Below are 15,223 nucleotides of genomic sequence, written 5' to 3' on the forward strand. Positions count from 1 at the left end.
CCCTGTTTCTTCCTTTTGCATCCTTCTCTCTTTCTCTAGTGGCAATCTCTAAAGGTATTGGTATCTTTTTTAATATGAGGAGCAAGAATTAGAAAAAATACCATATTCTTTTCCACCACAAAACTTAATTGACACCAACAGAAACAAACAATGGCATCCAGACTAATCTAAGATAAGAAAGCCAAATGTACTAATAAAATATGAAGTAAACAATGTACCTTTGTTGAGTATATTAAACCTCATGTTTTGTTATAAGTTAGACAGGTAGTTTCACATTTTTCATGTCGAGACCTTTTATATCTGACTATACTGTATTGGTTTTTCTCATTCTATATACTGTGACCTATAATTCCTTACATCCACCTCATTTGAACTTGAGTGTATAGTTGTCTTATTGGCAATCATAGCACATTTCCTTATTTATTCTGTACTTACATCTTGGTACTTTCAAATATCACACAGTCAATTAACAGATTGTAAATGTAAAAATTGTCCATAAGAATTTTACTAGTTTTATGACACATATAACAAGCTGTTTTGTACAACTTACGTTAAATTTAATTTTACTATCCTTTTTTTTTATTTTCAGTTCTTTTAAGAATTTCTTATCGGACACAATTGTTATAAAAATTCATATCATAATTATGATGTCTTAAGTTTCAAGGTGATGTGATCACAACTTTATGTTAAACTATTGCATTGTATCTTAAAACAATAATTAAAGCCTGATACATTTCTATGTTCAATGAACAGCTAAATAAATGTCAAAACCCTAATCACAAACTAATACACTGTTGAAGCTGCTGCTAGAAACAGCAGGCCTTAGCCCATTGCATTCCTTGATAGCAGGCTGAAGTTCTGACTGGGACAATATTCATCAGAAATCATGCAACAAATATATCCCTCCAACATGTTTAACCCGGCCACATTCTGTATGTAGTGCCTGTCCGAAGTCAGAAGCCTGTAATTCAGCGGTTGTCGTTTGTTGATGTGTTACATATTTGTTTTCGTTAATTTCTTTTACATAAATTAGGTAGTTAGATTGAATTGTTTGACATTTTTCATTTTGGGGCCTTTTATAGCTGACTATGCAGTATGGGCTTTGCTCATTGTTGAAAGCCATACAGTGACCTATAGTTGTTAATTTCTGTGTCATTTGGTATCTTGTGGAAAGTTGTCTCATTGGCACTCATACCACATCTTCTTATATTTAACAAATATAATCAATCAGTGAGAAAAACCTCTCTTACCTCGAACATCTGTCATTCTTTTGGTCATTGACATTTATCTCATTCTCTTCTTTCTGTTTAGATGACTTTAATTTACCATTCTTCTTTTTATGTAGCTGAAGTTTATAGGCAAAACAAGGAAAAGTGGGAGTATTTACAGAACCAGGAGTTGTCGAATTTGATTGACATTTCATTCTCATATCCTCAATATTATCGAAATCTTCACTATGAAAACTATCAATTCGTGCAATAGGGGAAGTGAATTTCTGTCTTGTAGGAGTATTGGGCATAACGAAAGACAGTAAAGAGTTTGCGGAACTCTTCCTATGATTTGAAGGAGGTATTGAAACAATCTCATCATTAGGAGCATCAATGTTCGTTTCAATATATTTCGGTGAATTATTCGTAGAATACGGTACTCCTAAATCTACAACATATGGCTTGCATATATCTTCAAGTTGTGATTTCACTGATGCAGACATGGAATTATCTTCCACAGAGTTGTGTTTTGAACGACTTTTATCACAAAATTCCTCCATAGTTATTTTACCATTTACATTCACAACGACAGGCTCAGTTTTTGCATCCCGTTTATCATTCAACACAATCTGTTTCACAGAATTTTCAATTAACTTAATGCTATGATCTAATTCATCGGCACTTTCTTCAGTTTGCTCGGGAGTAGAATCTGAATTATAATCCACGGTATTTTTGTTACACATCACACATTGCATAGTTGTTTTTGCTACTTCTAAAGAATCACCTCCTGTTGCTAACCCTAATAAATGATTACCCAAATTCTCGTCACTATCCACACTATCTTTGTGTGGCAATCGTAAATGATCATTTTGACTAGTTTCAATTTTGACGGCTATTTTATCTGCACTATCAATGCCAGGCAAGATTAAACTGTCATTCACATGTGGCCTTGCATGAAGTTGTATCCCTGAACTGTCATCTTTTTGTATTATTTCCTGACAAGGAAGAAGAGTATGGTTTTTCTGTATTAGCTGTGATTGGTTTTGCATTGCTGACAATTGTTTGGGTCTTACAATACTTTTGATATCAGCCGAGGCAATCCTTGCTTCAACTGAATCTTGATTCACTAGTCTTCTTAAAGGCCTCTTAAGAGGTATTGAAATTTCAGGTAATATTTTAGAATCTAGACTATCAATGTCATAGGCCCCATCCATTACCCAGTCTGGCTTTAAACCATGAGCTGAGTGTGAGGCAGATGTATCGTTGGAATTTGGAGAATAGAAACTAACGGCTGACCCAGGATTTGAGCTATCAGAATACTGACTTAAATTTGACGTTGAATCGTCCATTTGAGAAAAGGACACAGTTCGTTCTGGTACTTGTAATGTCACTGACCCATAACAGTCAGGCACATCAAGTTTATCTGGACGAGCTACTCCGCTGTGATTGGGTGGATCTACAGTGATAATGGGACTAATCAAAGTCGTTGGACTGCTTGGCTGAGAGTTACTAGACCCTTTGTGATGAGGCAATTTATCACGTAATGATCTTCTGTTTGAAGGACCACAGGAACTTGGCCTTTTACGTCTACGAGACGACCTCAATGACCTTCTGTTGAAGGGTTGGGCACTCCCTGGGGTAACACAACCAGGATGAATGGACAGCAGATTTGGGTTATCTCCCCCTACAGCATTTCCTGCCACATCTTCTGATGAAGCATCTGGGTTCTGTAAACAAAAGGTCATTATACATTAATTATAAAGTTGTAAAAACAATAATCAAGAAAAAGTTGCCATTATTTATAGATATTTTCTGAAATTTTGCTTTGATCTTTTTAGTGTAGAAATTTTCAAATCATTGCCACTCAAGTGATATGTTTTTTCTCAGTCTAGTAGAAAGGGGATGTATAACATCATCAGGGATTGAAGTTAAAATTTTGGCATGGAATTTGATGAAAAACAAGGAAAATCACGAAGTTTTACAAAATATGCAAATAAAGTCATGATTTGTTGCCATGGTAACTTGTTTTTTTGTTTTTGTTTTTTTTTATGAATACCTTGTACCTAAGTCAAGTTTTCAGTTATTTAATAATATGCATGATAACTTTTAAATTTGCAGTAATTTTTGGCCCGAATAAGGGCCTTATTGCCACTACTCCTTTATAAAGTATTGATTTGTTTGACTTCATCTTCTATGCACAGCAACGTAACAGGTTATTTGTTAACCTCAGTTAGTAAATTGATTAGTTTCTGATTTCTTTTTAATTCCATAAACAAGCTGATATCTTGATAAATCATTTAAACTAATTACAAAATGTTACTATTCTTCTCACAAAAATGTTATCCCTATAGTTATTTCATTTTTGTATATAATGAAATATAATCATTCATTCTAGAAGCCAGAACACAATCATGATAAACATTGATAAAAGTTGTTACCTTATCAGCAATATGATATCAGAATTGAATAAATAACAGAATTTTCATGAACAATTTGATATCCTGCTTATCTAATAAGTCTTTTAGATACATTAGTATATATTGAATTATCTTATACACTCTATTATGTAATTCCATTGAGAACATTTTCTACCACTGACTTTATCAGTACACAAAATTCATTATGTGTCTGCAAAACTCTGCATAGTTTTAGGAATTTCCAATAAATTTGAAAGGCACAAGCCAGGAACAATTGCATTTCTTACTTTTAGATAAATATTTGTCCAGAAATCAAGGAATATTTTGCAACTTGTTTTACCTTTTCTTCTTTTGATCCTCCTCCTTGATTATAATATCACTGCTTCTTAAATTAAGCATTTTTATGAAAAATCATGCCTTACCATTTTCAATACACCCCGAAAAGAAAAAGGTTCAATTTCCTGTAAAATTAGACAAAAACTAAAAAATTATCACATATGTTTCTGCCAAATGTTTATGAATGTTTTCAACCACATTGATAGAGTTATCTCCCATAAAAGTATCATCAACAATTCCCCCTACCCACATTCTAAGCAGGTTTATAATTGATTGATTGACAGCAGTTTAATGATGTGTCAGCACAACTATGTTGCTATGAAAACCACTTTTTCAAGATAATTTATCAGGTTCTTCTTTTATTATAACAGATGCTACTTAGCTTACATTCATAGCTAGTGGTGAAGGCTGAGGAAAATATGACTTTCTTCTCCTGGATCTACGTCTTTCCTGCCCTAGCCATGTTGGAGCACTACAAATAGCCATAAAATCAAATGCAGTGCTGACTCTGTGTTGTTCACCTTCAGGTTTCTTATGTTCCTCATCATGTCCTTCATCTCCATGAACTTCTGATTCTGAAAAACAGGTATTTTACAAGACTTAAATCAAGAAATATTTAAAGTAAGTCAACCTTATTACAGCATTTTTAGTTTTCAAGCACAACCTAGTGATTCAATGATTAACATATAAAGGCTTTTATTACAGGTTCAAAACTTAAGTACACTCTTGACAAGCAGAAATTACTTAAAATTTCAAAATTTTGTAAGTTGTTTTTGTGCTTAGAGCCTGACACTGATGAGTCAAGCAATTGTTAATTAACTCTTATTTGCTGTTGATTTTTTTTGAATTTTTTTTTTTTTTTTGGGGGGGGGGGAGGGGGTTGTCTTTCCCCACTTTGGTATCCCAAGGCTTTAAGCAGATTATTGAAGGCCTATGGTAAATAGCACTTCTTTATATCTGTATGATTTTGGTCCTTGGTGAGCTATTACATTATTGAAGATCATATCATATCTCTTTATTTTTTCATTAGAAATCATACTACAAGATCTCCTTATTTTCAAAAGTTTTAGACACCTTGTGTAGCCAATTAGAGTAAGGGTTTTTATCATATTACTGAGTATTCATCTTCTTTGTGAGTTAGATGCAATGTCCGATTCAGTATATTGTTAAGTCTTATCAGCTTTATAAAACTACCCAATCAAAGATTTCTCTTTTTAATGTCTTTTCCAACTAGAAAGTTTATTCCAATTATCAATTAAATAATTTCATTGCTGAAGAAACTTTGTCTTTCAGTTGACTTTATATAATTCCTGATAAAAATATATAGAGTAGGACATTTCACAGTATTTCTAACTAATTCTGTAATATACAGATAGATTCTTTATATAGTGGTGCTCCTATCGTGACCTTTTACCTTTTTGTACTTCTCTCTCTGATTTTGAATGTGAATGATGTTTTTTCTTTCGTTTTGTTTTCTTCTCTGGTGGTGGCATTTGGTACACAGTATAATCAATATCAAAAATACCTAAAATATCAAAAACAGGTTTATACATTATATATTTATCGAATTCATCACTACATCTTTTGGTGTTATGAGAGCAAAATTTATTTCATGGTTTATTTGTCTTCCGTCATATTAAAGCAACAGTTTCTACAAAAATGTATTTACCTAAAACAGTTTGCCTTACCAAAAACTTGAAATAAATGAGAAAATATCTCATTGATAAATAGTGAATGGTTGCTAGTTTGAACTCTGCTCATAGTAGGTGTGTTTGAATCTAATCTTTATCAACTAGAATTGTCTAAGGTCATGATTCTCTCTGGCTCCCTCAGATTATGTAAAGATTCATTCAACACCAACAATTAATCAATCATCATAAAGACAGTTGAAAATAGACAGAAGATTGGAGCTTTTCCATTTTTATGCCCACCTACGATAGTAGAGGGGCATTATGTTTTCTGGTCTGTGGCTCCGTTCGTCCGTCCGTCCGTCCGTCTGTGGTTCCGTTCATCCGTCCAGGTTAAAGTTTTTGGTCAAGGTAGTTTTTGATGAAGCTGAAGTCCAATCAACTTGAAACTTAGTACACTTGTTGCTTATGAGATGATCTTTCTAATTTTTAGGCCAAATTAGACTTTTGACCCCAATTTCACGGTCCACTGAACATAGAAAATGAAAGTGGGAGTTTCAGGTTAAAGTTTTTGGTCAAGGTAGTTTTTGATGAAGCTGAAGTCCAATCAACTTGAAACTTAGTACACTTGTTGCTTATGATATGATCTTTCTAATTTTAATGCCAAATTAGATAATTACCCAATTTCACGGTCCATGGAACATGGAAAAGGATAGTGCGAGTGGGGCATCTGTGTACTTTGGACACATTCTTGTTGTTATTTTTTTTATATTTTTTTGTGTTTTAAAGCCACTTTTAAGTACCGCTTTTGGGCTATTTTTCGGTACGGCCATTTTTATTGGTGGAGGAAGCCAAAATGCTCGGAAAAAAAGGACAGACCTTCGGTAGGAAAACTGATTATCCTAGTCAATTAGGATTGGAATGCCAGGGCTAGAGCGGGGTTTTAACTCACAACCTCATTGTTGACTGGCTAGTGATTACAGTAGCAACTACTTAGACCAATCGACCACTAAGGCCATTTTTTTTCCATTTTTAAGCCCTAAAACACTTTCAAAGTGAGATATTCTATACAAGTTTTCAAACAGTGTACCTTTTTCTTCTCTCTTACAGTCCATCATCATATTAAACATGGCTGATATTTGATCACATTTACTCTCATGAACTGTTGTCTCCACCTCTTCCTTTTTCATCTGTAGCAAGGAAGATAACTCTTCTATCACCTTAAAACATCAAAATTGTGTAAATTAGTCATTTGGATAAAGCATATCTGTTATTTGGCGACAGCAACTTTTGTTTTAAAAATTCCACACTTGTGAATTTATTCATACATACCAGTACTATCTAATATTCTAATCATGCTATAATCTATACCAAATCAAAATAAAGTCAAACATTCTTGGTACATCTATTTATTAACACATTTAAAATTTACAGCCATCTATCTTCTGAAAACTGTAATTAATCTACTAACAATCTATAAAAAAGCTAGTTGGCAACTGGTGCTAAAATAAATTGTAATATATACTGCCCTTTCTATTCTAATGCAGCCATGAAACTATTCTATCCAACTACAAATATTCAGTTATAGCATGCATTTATCACCTAACTGTTTAAATAGATTTAGATCAAATTCAAATTGAAGTTAGCAGTTGCAAGAAAATTAGTAGACACACATATGATTTTAGTTGTAGCTCTTTAACAAGTGAGTCAATTTCTCAAATAATTTTGTATTCAGAAAAAAATGCCTCACAATACTAGTTTTCTATATCTAAATCTATGTCTGTGAATGTGAATAAAGAAGTGTTGTTATATGACCCTAGTAATGCTTTGATAGCAATGTTACTGTACAAATATATAAACATCCACCTTTGTTCATGATGGTTCTAAAGTTAAGTGAGCAAAAATGTGAAAACAATATGTCAATGTGATATCTAAGCATTCATAATTTTGTTTTGAAAACAGTTGTGTATTAATAAAGCGAAAAAGGTCAAATCATTGTGCAAATTTTCTAAGAATGGCCATTTTCAAATTTATATAGAATTAAGTTTGTTCATTATAAAAGTAGGTATCACCAATGAGCCTCTATCCACCAGTGACCAAAGAACATGGATGTAAACAACTATAGTATAGGTCACTATATAACCATTTACTGTACGTTTGCATGGTAAGTTATAAAAGGCCACGGCATGACAAAATTAGGAAAAAACCATCAAACTTTATTCATGCCAATCATTGTAATTAATCAATAGATTAATCACTTGACATTACTAATGAGTAAAACACAAATTCATTCAAGACAGCAACCTGGTCTCTAATGATGGACATCTCAAATTATCCATAAATAAAATGGCATGCTATTTTTCCTCCAATAGTCTATTTGCCAATTCCCTTAATTGACCCTGTAATTAGAGATCCCTTTTTTTGTTGTCTCGCTGATGAGGGACATAAATTTTTATTGACAATGGAGAGCTAGAATTTAAGAAAGAGCAAATTTACCTGTGCGTAATGTGAGTAACCTTAAAGTTTTTCAAATCTATTAATTACATTAATTTGTTTAAATTAAAAAAAGTTAGATAAACTGCTGATACATCACTTTCAACTTATCATGCATTACATTTGCAAAAGCCAATTTTGTCCAATATAGAACCAGTCTACGATTGATAAAGGGAAGTAATTTGTTTAAAAAGTGTGTAATAACTGAATTAAATCAGTAATTGGCAAATGGACTATTAACTAACTCTATTCTTTCACCATTAAGCCATTACTATAAACCTCTGTTACATAACACAAAGATCTAAGGTTATTTCCCGACATATAACAAGTGTAAAATTTCTAAGGTTATTTCCTGTCATATACCACATACAAACTAAACCAAGCAGACCAATGCATAACAGAAGAGTAAAACATAAGAGAGACTGAGAAAAGTCCATTGCCTCTCTAAAAAATGTTTACATGCAAAAAAAACTAATGTGTAGCATTATCTTGAACTGAACTAAGTGTTATTTCTTGTTTCCTTACTGTACACATTCACATTCTATATGTACCATGCAAAAAAGGGAACTTTCCAAAATTATTGTGTTTAATTAGTGAATTATTGTGTTTAATTAGTGAAAGTGTTTGATTTCAATTGCTTACACCCAACATCACATAATTCAAAATCAATTACGGTAAAAACTAAGATCTAAATGTAAATTTAAAATGAATATTCAATTTTTTATTTTGCCCAATCAAATACTGTGTGTCTGGTAAGCTGTTTTTAAATATCTTTCCCTTTTTTTAAATAGAAAACACTCACTAAAAATTACCAGATAATTCTTCTAAATACTCTAGATTCATTTATTTTTCACGGGCATCAATTTTCGTGGATTGCTGAAAACTTGCATATTCATGGATATTTGATTTAAACATTTGAATTCTGGGATCAGCTATATCGTGTAACCCACAAAAATTAATAACCAACAAATAATAACGAATTTACAGTGAGCAAATTTATGCAATATACTTCCTTATTTTTTTCATTTGATTTCATCTTTCGTTTCTTCCTTATTTCATTTTTATAAAAATTTAACTTAATGTATTTGGCTAAACATTATCACAGTAAAATATCTAAACAAGGACATTTGACATGTTAAAAGGCTTTGTGCTGTTGATATTTTTAGGGTAAAGTGTTGATGGTTTCAGAGCTTCTTCTGAATTTTTCTTTAAAAATAAGCTTTAAAATAAAAGATTTTAAATTTCATTCAACAAACATCAGCAAAAACCATTGTGAAAATAAATCTTTTCACATTGATGAACAAAAATGGCCATGCCTAGGTATTGTAGAGTTTTACAAAGAATTTGACAATAATTGTTTTAACATCAAAACTTGCAGGTATTAGCATTACCTCATTTTCTAGTGAATCATACAGAAGTGAATCCTATCAAAGAATAAAATTATTGTATTCATATAAATTTCTACGGTTGATCATTGCAGAGCAATTGTTTAAAATAGAGATATCTTAAATCTATAACTATTTGTAAGCCACAACGGCATATATTTTAATTTACCAAAAAATTCTACAATCATTTATTTGCTGATAATATGTTAAATACAGCACAACATCTAATTTGGTGTCATGACATATTGGTAGTATAATGTTCAATATAGGTTTTTGACTTGAAATGTATCTAGAATACTATGGGCCTCTATATTGCTTTAGTCCATGACTTTGATTTCTTATGCCTTTCAAGAAAAAAAACCTGGCTTATGACGACCCTACTGGTCATGAATTATATATTCATTTTCAATTTTCATGGCCAAAATGTACCAATTTGTACCAATTTATATTTTTAAAAAAATGCTGTGTATATATCTCTGCTGACTATCTGTAATCTCTAAATTTGTTTACAAAAAAATTTAGGACAAATTTTTTTTCTATTTTCATATGATTAGATAGATATATGTTTACCTGCCATGTATGAAATAGCAAATACCATTTGTTTTCATGAAAGTTTCAACCATGTCAATTCACTCACTATTTTTTTTTTAACTGATTTACTGCTACAACTACTTACCTGTGATTTCATGGTTTTATCTTTAGGATATTTGTGGAAGGTATGGAAAGACGACTTTACTCCCTGTGTCACCCATGGATGAATTTCTACATCCAGTAATGGAAGACGAAGATCACTAGAGGGTTCTAACAACTTTTTGAGCAAATTTTTACAATCTAGAAAAAAGAAGCCAAACAGAGTTATCTCTCTTTTCATGTATTTTTAAAAATTATGACACTAGTTCCACTAAGTTTTCACAAAATATAAATTGAAAATATGATATGACCAGCACAGGAGTGCTTACACATATATTGTTTGGTTATTCACACACAACCAAAATAATGGAATCAATAAAAAAAATGTTTGTTGTACAAAATAAAACTAGAGGCTCTCAAGAGCCTGTGTCGCTCACCTTGGTCTATGTGCATATTAAACAATGGACACAGTAAATTCATGACAAAATTTTGTTTGGTGATCATGATGTGTTTGTAGATCTTACTTTACTGGACATTCTTCTTGCTACAGTTATCTCTATCTATAATGAACTTGGCCCAGTAATTACAGTGGAAAATATATTCTACAAATTTACAAAAATTTATGAAAATTGTTAAAAAATGACTATAAAGGGCAATAACTCCTTAAGGGGTAACTTGACAATTTTGGTCATGTTGACTTATTTGTAGATCTTACTTTGCTGAACATTATTGCTGTTTACAGTTTATCTCTATCTATTATAATATTCAAGATAATAACCAAAAACTGCAAAATTTCCTTAAAATTACTAATTCTGGGGCAGCAACCCAACAACAGGGTGTCTGTTTTGTCTGAAAATTTCAGGGCAGATAGATCTTGACCTGATAAACAATTTATTCCTGTCAGATTTAAATACTTTGGTTTCAGAGATATAAGCCAAAATCTACATTTTACCCCTATGTTCTATTTTTAGCCATGGTGGCCATTTTGGTTGGTTGGCAGGGTCACTCCACACATTTTTTAAACTAGATACCCCAATGATGATTTTGGCCAAGTTTGGATTAATTTAAACCAGTAGTTTCAGAGAAAAAGATTTTTGTAAAAGATAACTAAGATTTACGAAAAATGGTTAAAAAATTGACTATAAAGGGCAATAACTCCTAAAGGGGTCAACTGACCATTTCGGTCATGTTGACCTTTTTGTAAATCTTACTTTGCTGAACATTATTGCTGTTTACAGTTTATCTCTATTTATAATAATATTCAAGATAATAACCAAAAACAGTAAAATTTCCTTAAAATTGTCAATTTAGGGGCAGCAACCCAACAACGGGTTGTTCGATTCATCTGAAAATTTCAGGGCAGATAGATCTTGACCTGATTAACAATTTTACTCATGTCAGATTTGCTCTAAATGCTTTGATTTTTGAGTTATAAGCCAAAAACTGCATTTTACCCCTATGTTCTATTTTTAGCCATGGCGGCCATCTTGGTTGGTTGGCCGGGTCACCGGACACATTTTTTAAACTAGATACCCCAATGATGATTGTGGCCAAGTTTGGTTTGATTTGGCCCAATAGTTTCAGAGGAGAAGATTTTTGTAAAAGTTAACGACGACGGCCGCCGAACGCCGGATGCCAAGTGATAAGAAAAGCTCACTTGGCCTTTTAGGCCAGGTGAGCTAAAAAACAAATGGAAGTTTTTAAACAGTACAAAAAATTGCATGGTTCTGATTATTTGGAAGTCTAAAGGAAGTAAAATCTTACAAGTTATGTACACACACAGTGAAACTAGTCATCTTTTTTCTCTAATGTATATCTCTTTTACCTTTTTTAAAATGTTCATCCATTTTGCACTTGTACAGTTAATTTGATGTTATAGATAAACGCAATGTGTCTTTTGTGTTGAAATCAAATTTTTGAGATGAAGTCCTTCTAGAAACATTGCAATGTGCACTAAGATAAGTTAAATATTTTTAAATTTCTACCCCTCTGTTTGTGTCAGTCCCAGAGGAAAGCCACACTAATGAAAACAGTGATTTCATTCCACTATGATTTAAATTATATATTTTGTCAGTATAAGTGTGAATTGTTTATTTTATCAATTACATACCAAATAGCAGGTTATTTTCAAAGGTGTTAAATTTCAAGGTTTTCATTGAATAAGGTATACAAAATATTTTGTAATTTTGTTCTATACGCAAAAATAAGCGAAAATTTAAACTTCATAAAAAAACTATACAGTATTTGTTTAATTGTGTCAACTTTTTGAGTAAAATCAATCTTTTAATTTGTTTGTCTAAGCATGAACTACGGTTATTAAAAAAAACAATATTGCCCAACGGAAATTGTTATTATACAATACATTTTCTTTGGAGAACATTGTTTATAAAAGCAGGGTTACAAAACATCAGACATAAAGCCAAATATAACAAAGAGTCATTGTGAGTCTAAATGACACAGATTAAGTATGTTGACCTAGTTATGTTGTGCTCACAGTGAGGCTAAATGACACAGATTTAGTATGTTGACCTAGTTATGTTGTGCTCACAGTGAGTCTAAATGACACAGATTTAGTATGTTGACCTAGTTATGTTGTGCTCACAGTGAGGCTAAATGACACAGATTTAGTATGTTGACCTAGTTATGTTGTGCTCACAGTGAGTCTAAATGACACAGATTTAGTATGTTGACCTAGTTATGTTGTGCTCACAGTGAGGCTAAATGACACTGATATAGTATGTTGACCTAGTTATGTTGTGCTCACAGTGAGTCTAAATGACACAGATTTAGTATGTTGACCTAGTTATGTTGTCCTCACAGTGAGTCCAAATGACACTGATATAGTATGTTGACCTAGATATGTTGTGCTCACAGTGAGTCTAAATGACACAGATTTAGTATGTTGACCTAGTTATGTTGTGCTCACAGTGAGTCTAAATGACACAGATTTAGTATGTTGACCTAGTTATGTTGTCCTCACAGTGAGTCCAAATGACACTGATATAGTATGTTGACCTAGTTATGTTGTGCTCACAGTGAGTCCAAATGACACAGATTTAGTATGTTGACCTAGTTATGTTGTCCTCACAGTGAGTCCAAATGACACTGATATAGTATGTTGACCTAGATATGTTGTGCTCACAGTGAGTCTAAATGACACAGATTTAGTATGTTGACCTAGTTATGTTGTGCTCACAGTGAGTCTAAATGACACAGATTTAGTATGTTGACCTAGTTATGTTGTCCTCACAGTGAGTCCAAATGACACTGATATAGTATGTTGACCTAGTTATGTTGTGCTCACAGTGAGTCCAAATGACACAGATTTAGTATGTTGACCTAGTTATGTTGTCCTCACAGTGAGTCCAAATGACACTGATATAGTATGTTGACCTAGATATGTTGTGCTCACAGTGAGTCTAAATGACACAGATTTAGTATGTTGACCTAGTTATGTTGTGCTCACAGTGAGTCTAAATGACACAGATTTAGTATGTTGACCTAGTTATGTTGTCCTCACAGTGAGTCCAAATGACACTGATATAGTATGTTGACCTAGTTATGTTGTGCTCACAGTGAGTCCAAATGACACAGATTTAGTATGTTGACCTAGTTATGTTGTCCTCACAGTGAGTCCAAATGACACTGATATAGTATGTTGACCTAGATATGTTGTGCTCACAGTGAGTCTAAATGACACAGATTTAGTATGTTGACCTAGTTATGTTGTCCTCACAGTGAGTCCAAATGACACAGATTTAGTATGTTGACCTAGTTATGTTGTCCTCACAGTGAGTCCAAATGACACAGATTTAGTATGTTGACCTAGTTATGTTGTGCTCACAGTGAGTCTAAATGACACAGATTTAGTATGTTGACCTAGTTATGTTGTGCTCACAGTGAGGCTAAATGACACAGATTTAGTATGTTGACCTAGTTATGTTGTGCTCACAGTGAGTCTAAATGACACAGATTTAGTATGTTGACCTAGTTATGTTGTGCTCACAGTGAGGCTAAATGACACTGATATAGTATGTTGACCTAGTTATGTTGTGCTCACAGTGAGTCTAAATGACACAGATTTAGTATGTTGACCTAGTTATGTTGTCCTCACAGTGAGTCCAAATGACACTGATATAGTATGTTGACCTAGATATGTTGTGCTCACAGTGAGTCTAAATGACACAGATTTAGTATGTTGACCTAGTTATGTTGTGCTCACAGTGAGTCTAAATGACACAGATTTAGTATGTTGACCTAGTTATGTTGTCCTCACAGTGAGTCCAAATGACACTGATATAGTATGTTGACCTAGTTATGTTGTGCTCACAGTGAGTCCAAATGACACAGATTTAGTATGTTGACCTAGTTATGTTGTCCTCACAGTGAGTCCAAATGACACTGATATAGTATGTTGACCTAGATATGTTGTGCTCACAGTGAGTCTAAATGACACAGATTTAGTATGTTGACCTAGTTATGTTGTGCTCACAGTGAGTCTAAATGACACAGATTTAGTATGTTGACCTAGTTATGTTGTCCTCACAGTGAGTCCAAATGACACTGATATAGTATGTTGACCTAGTTATGTTGTGCTCACAGTGAGTCCAAATGACACAGATTTAGTATGTTGACCTAGTTATGTTGTCCTCACAGTGAGTCCAAATGACACTGATATAGTATGTTGACCTAGATATGTTGTGCTCACAGTGAGTCTAAATGACACAGATTTAGTATGTTGACCTAGTTATGTTGTGCTCACAGTGAGTCTAAATGACACAGATTTAGTATGTTGACCTAGTTATGTTGTCCTCACAGTGAGTCCAAATGACACTGATATAGTATGTTGACCTAGTTATGTTGTGCTCACAGTGAGTCCAAATGACACAGATTTAGTATGTTGACCTAGTTATGTTGTCCTCACAGTGAGTCCAAATGACACTGATATAGTATGTTGACCTAGATATGTTGTGCTCACAGTGAGTCTAAATGACACAGATTTAGTATGTTGACCTAGTTATGTTGTCCTCACAGTGAGTCCAAATGACACAGATTTAGTATGTTGACCTAGTTATGTTGTCCTCACAGTGAGTCCAAATGACACAGATTTAGTATGTTGACCTAGT

The 15,223-nt window shown here is 33.0% G+C and overlaps 1 protein-coding gene across 2 annotated transcripts in view; it reads right to left on the reverse strand.

Moving 5' to 3' along the window:
* Positions 1-15,223, reverse strand: part of LOC143083354 (uncharacterized) — a 117,307-nt gene that overhangs the window by 15,798 nt on the left and 86,286 nt on the right. For both annotated transcript variants that reach the window (XM_076259609.1, XM_076259617.1), the window contains exons 7-11: positions 10,144-10,298; positions 6,680-6,809; positions 5,376-5,486; positions 4,349-4,536; positions 1,251-2,935 (exon numbers count right to left, since the gene is read on the reverse strand). In XM_076259609.1, the coding sequence (XP_076115724.1) occupies positions 1,251-2,935; positions 4,349-4,536; positions 5,376-5,486; positions 6,680-6,809; positions 10,144-10,298 (2,269 nt within the window). The remainder of the gene's footprint in view (positions 1-1,250; positions 2,936-4,348; positions 4,537-5,375; positions 5,487-6,679; positions 6,810-10,143; positions 10,299-15,223) is intronic.

This window comes from Mytilus galloprovincialis, chromosome 1 (genome assembly GCF_965363235.1).
Source record: "Mytilus galloprovincialis chromosome 1, xbMytGall1.hap1.1, whole genome shotgun sequence".
NCBI classification, from domain to species: Eukaryota; Metazoa; Mollusca; class Bivalvia; order Mytilida; family Mytilidae; genus Mytilus; species Mytilus galloprovincialis.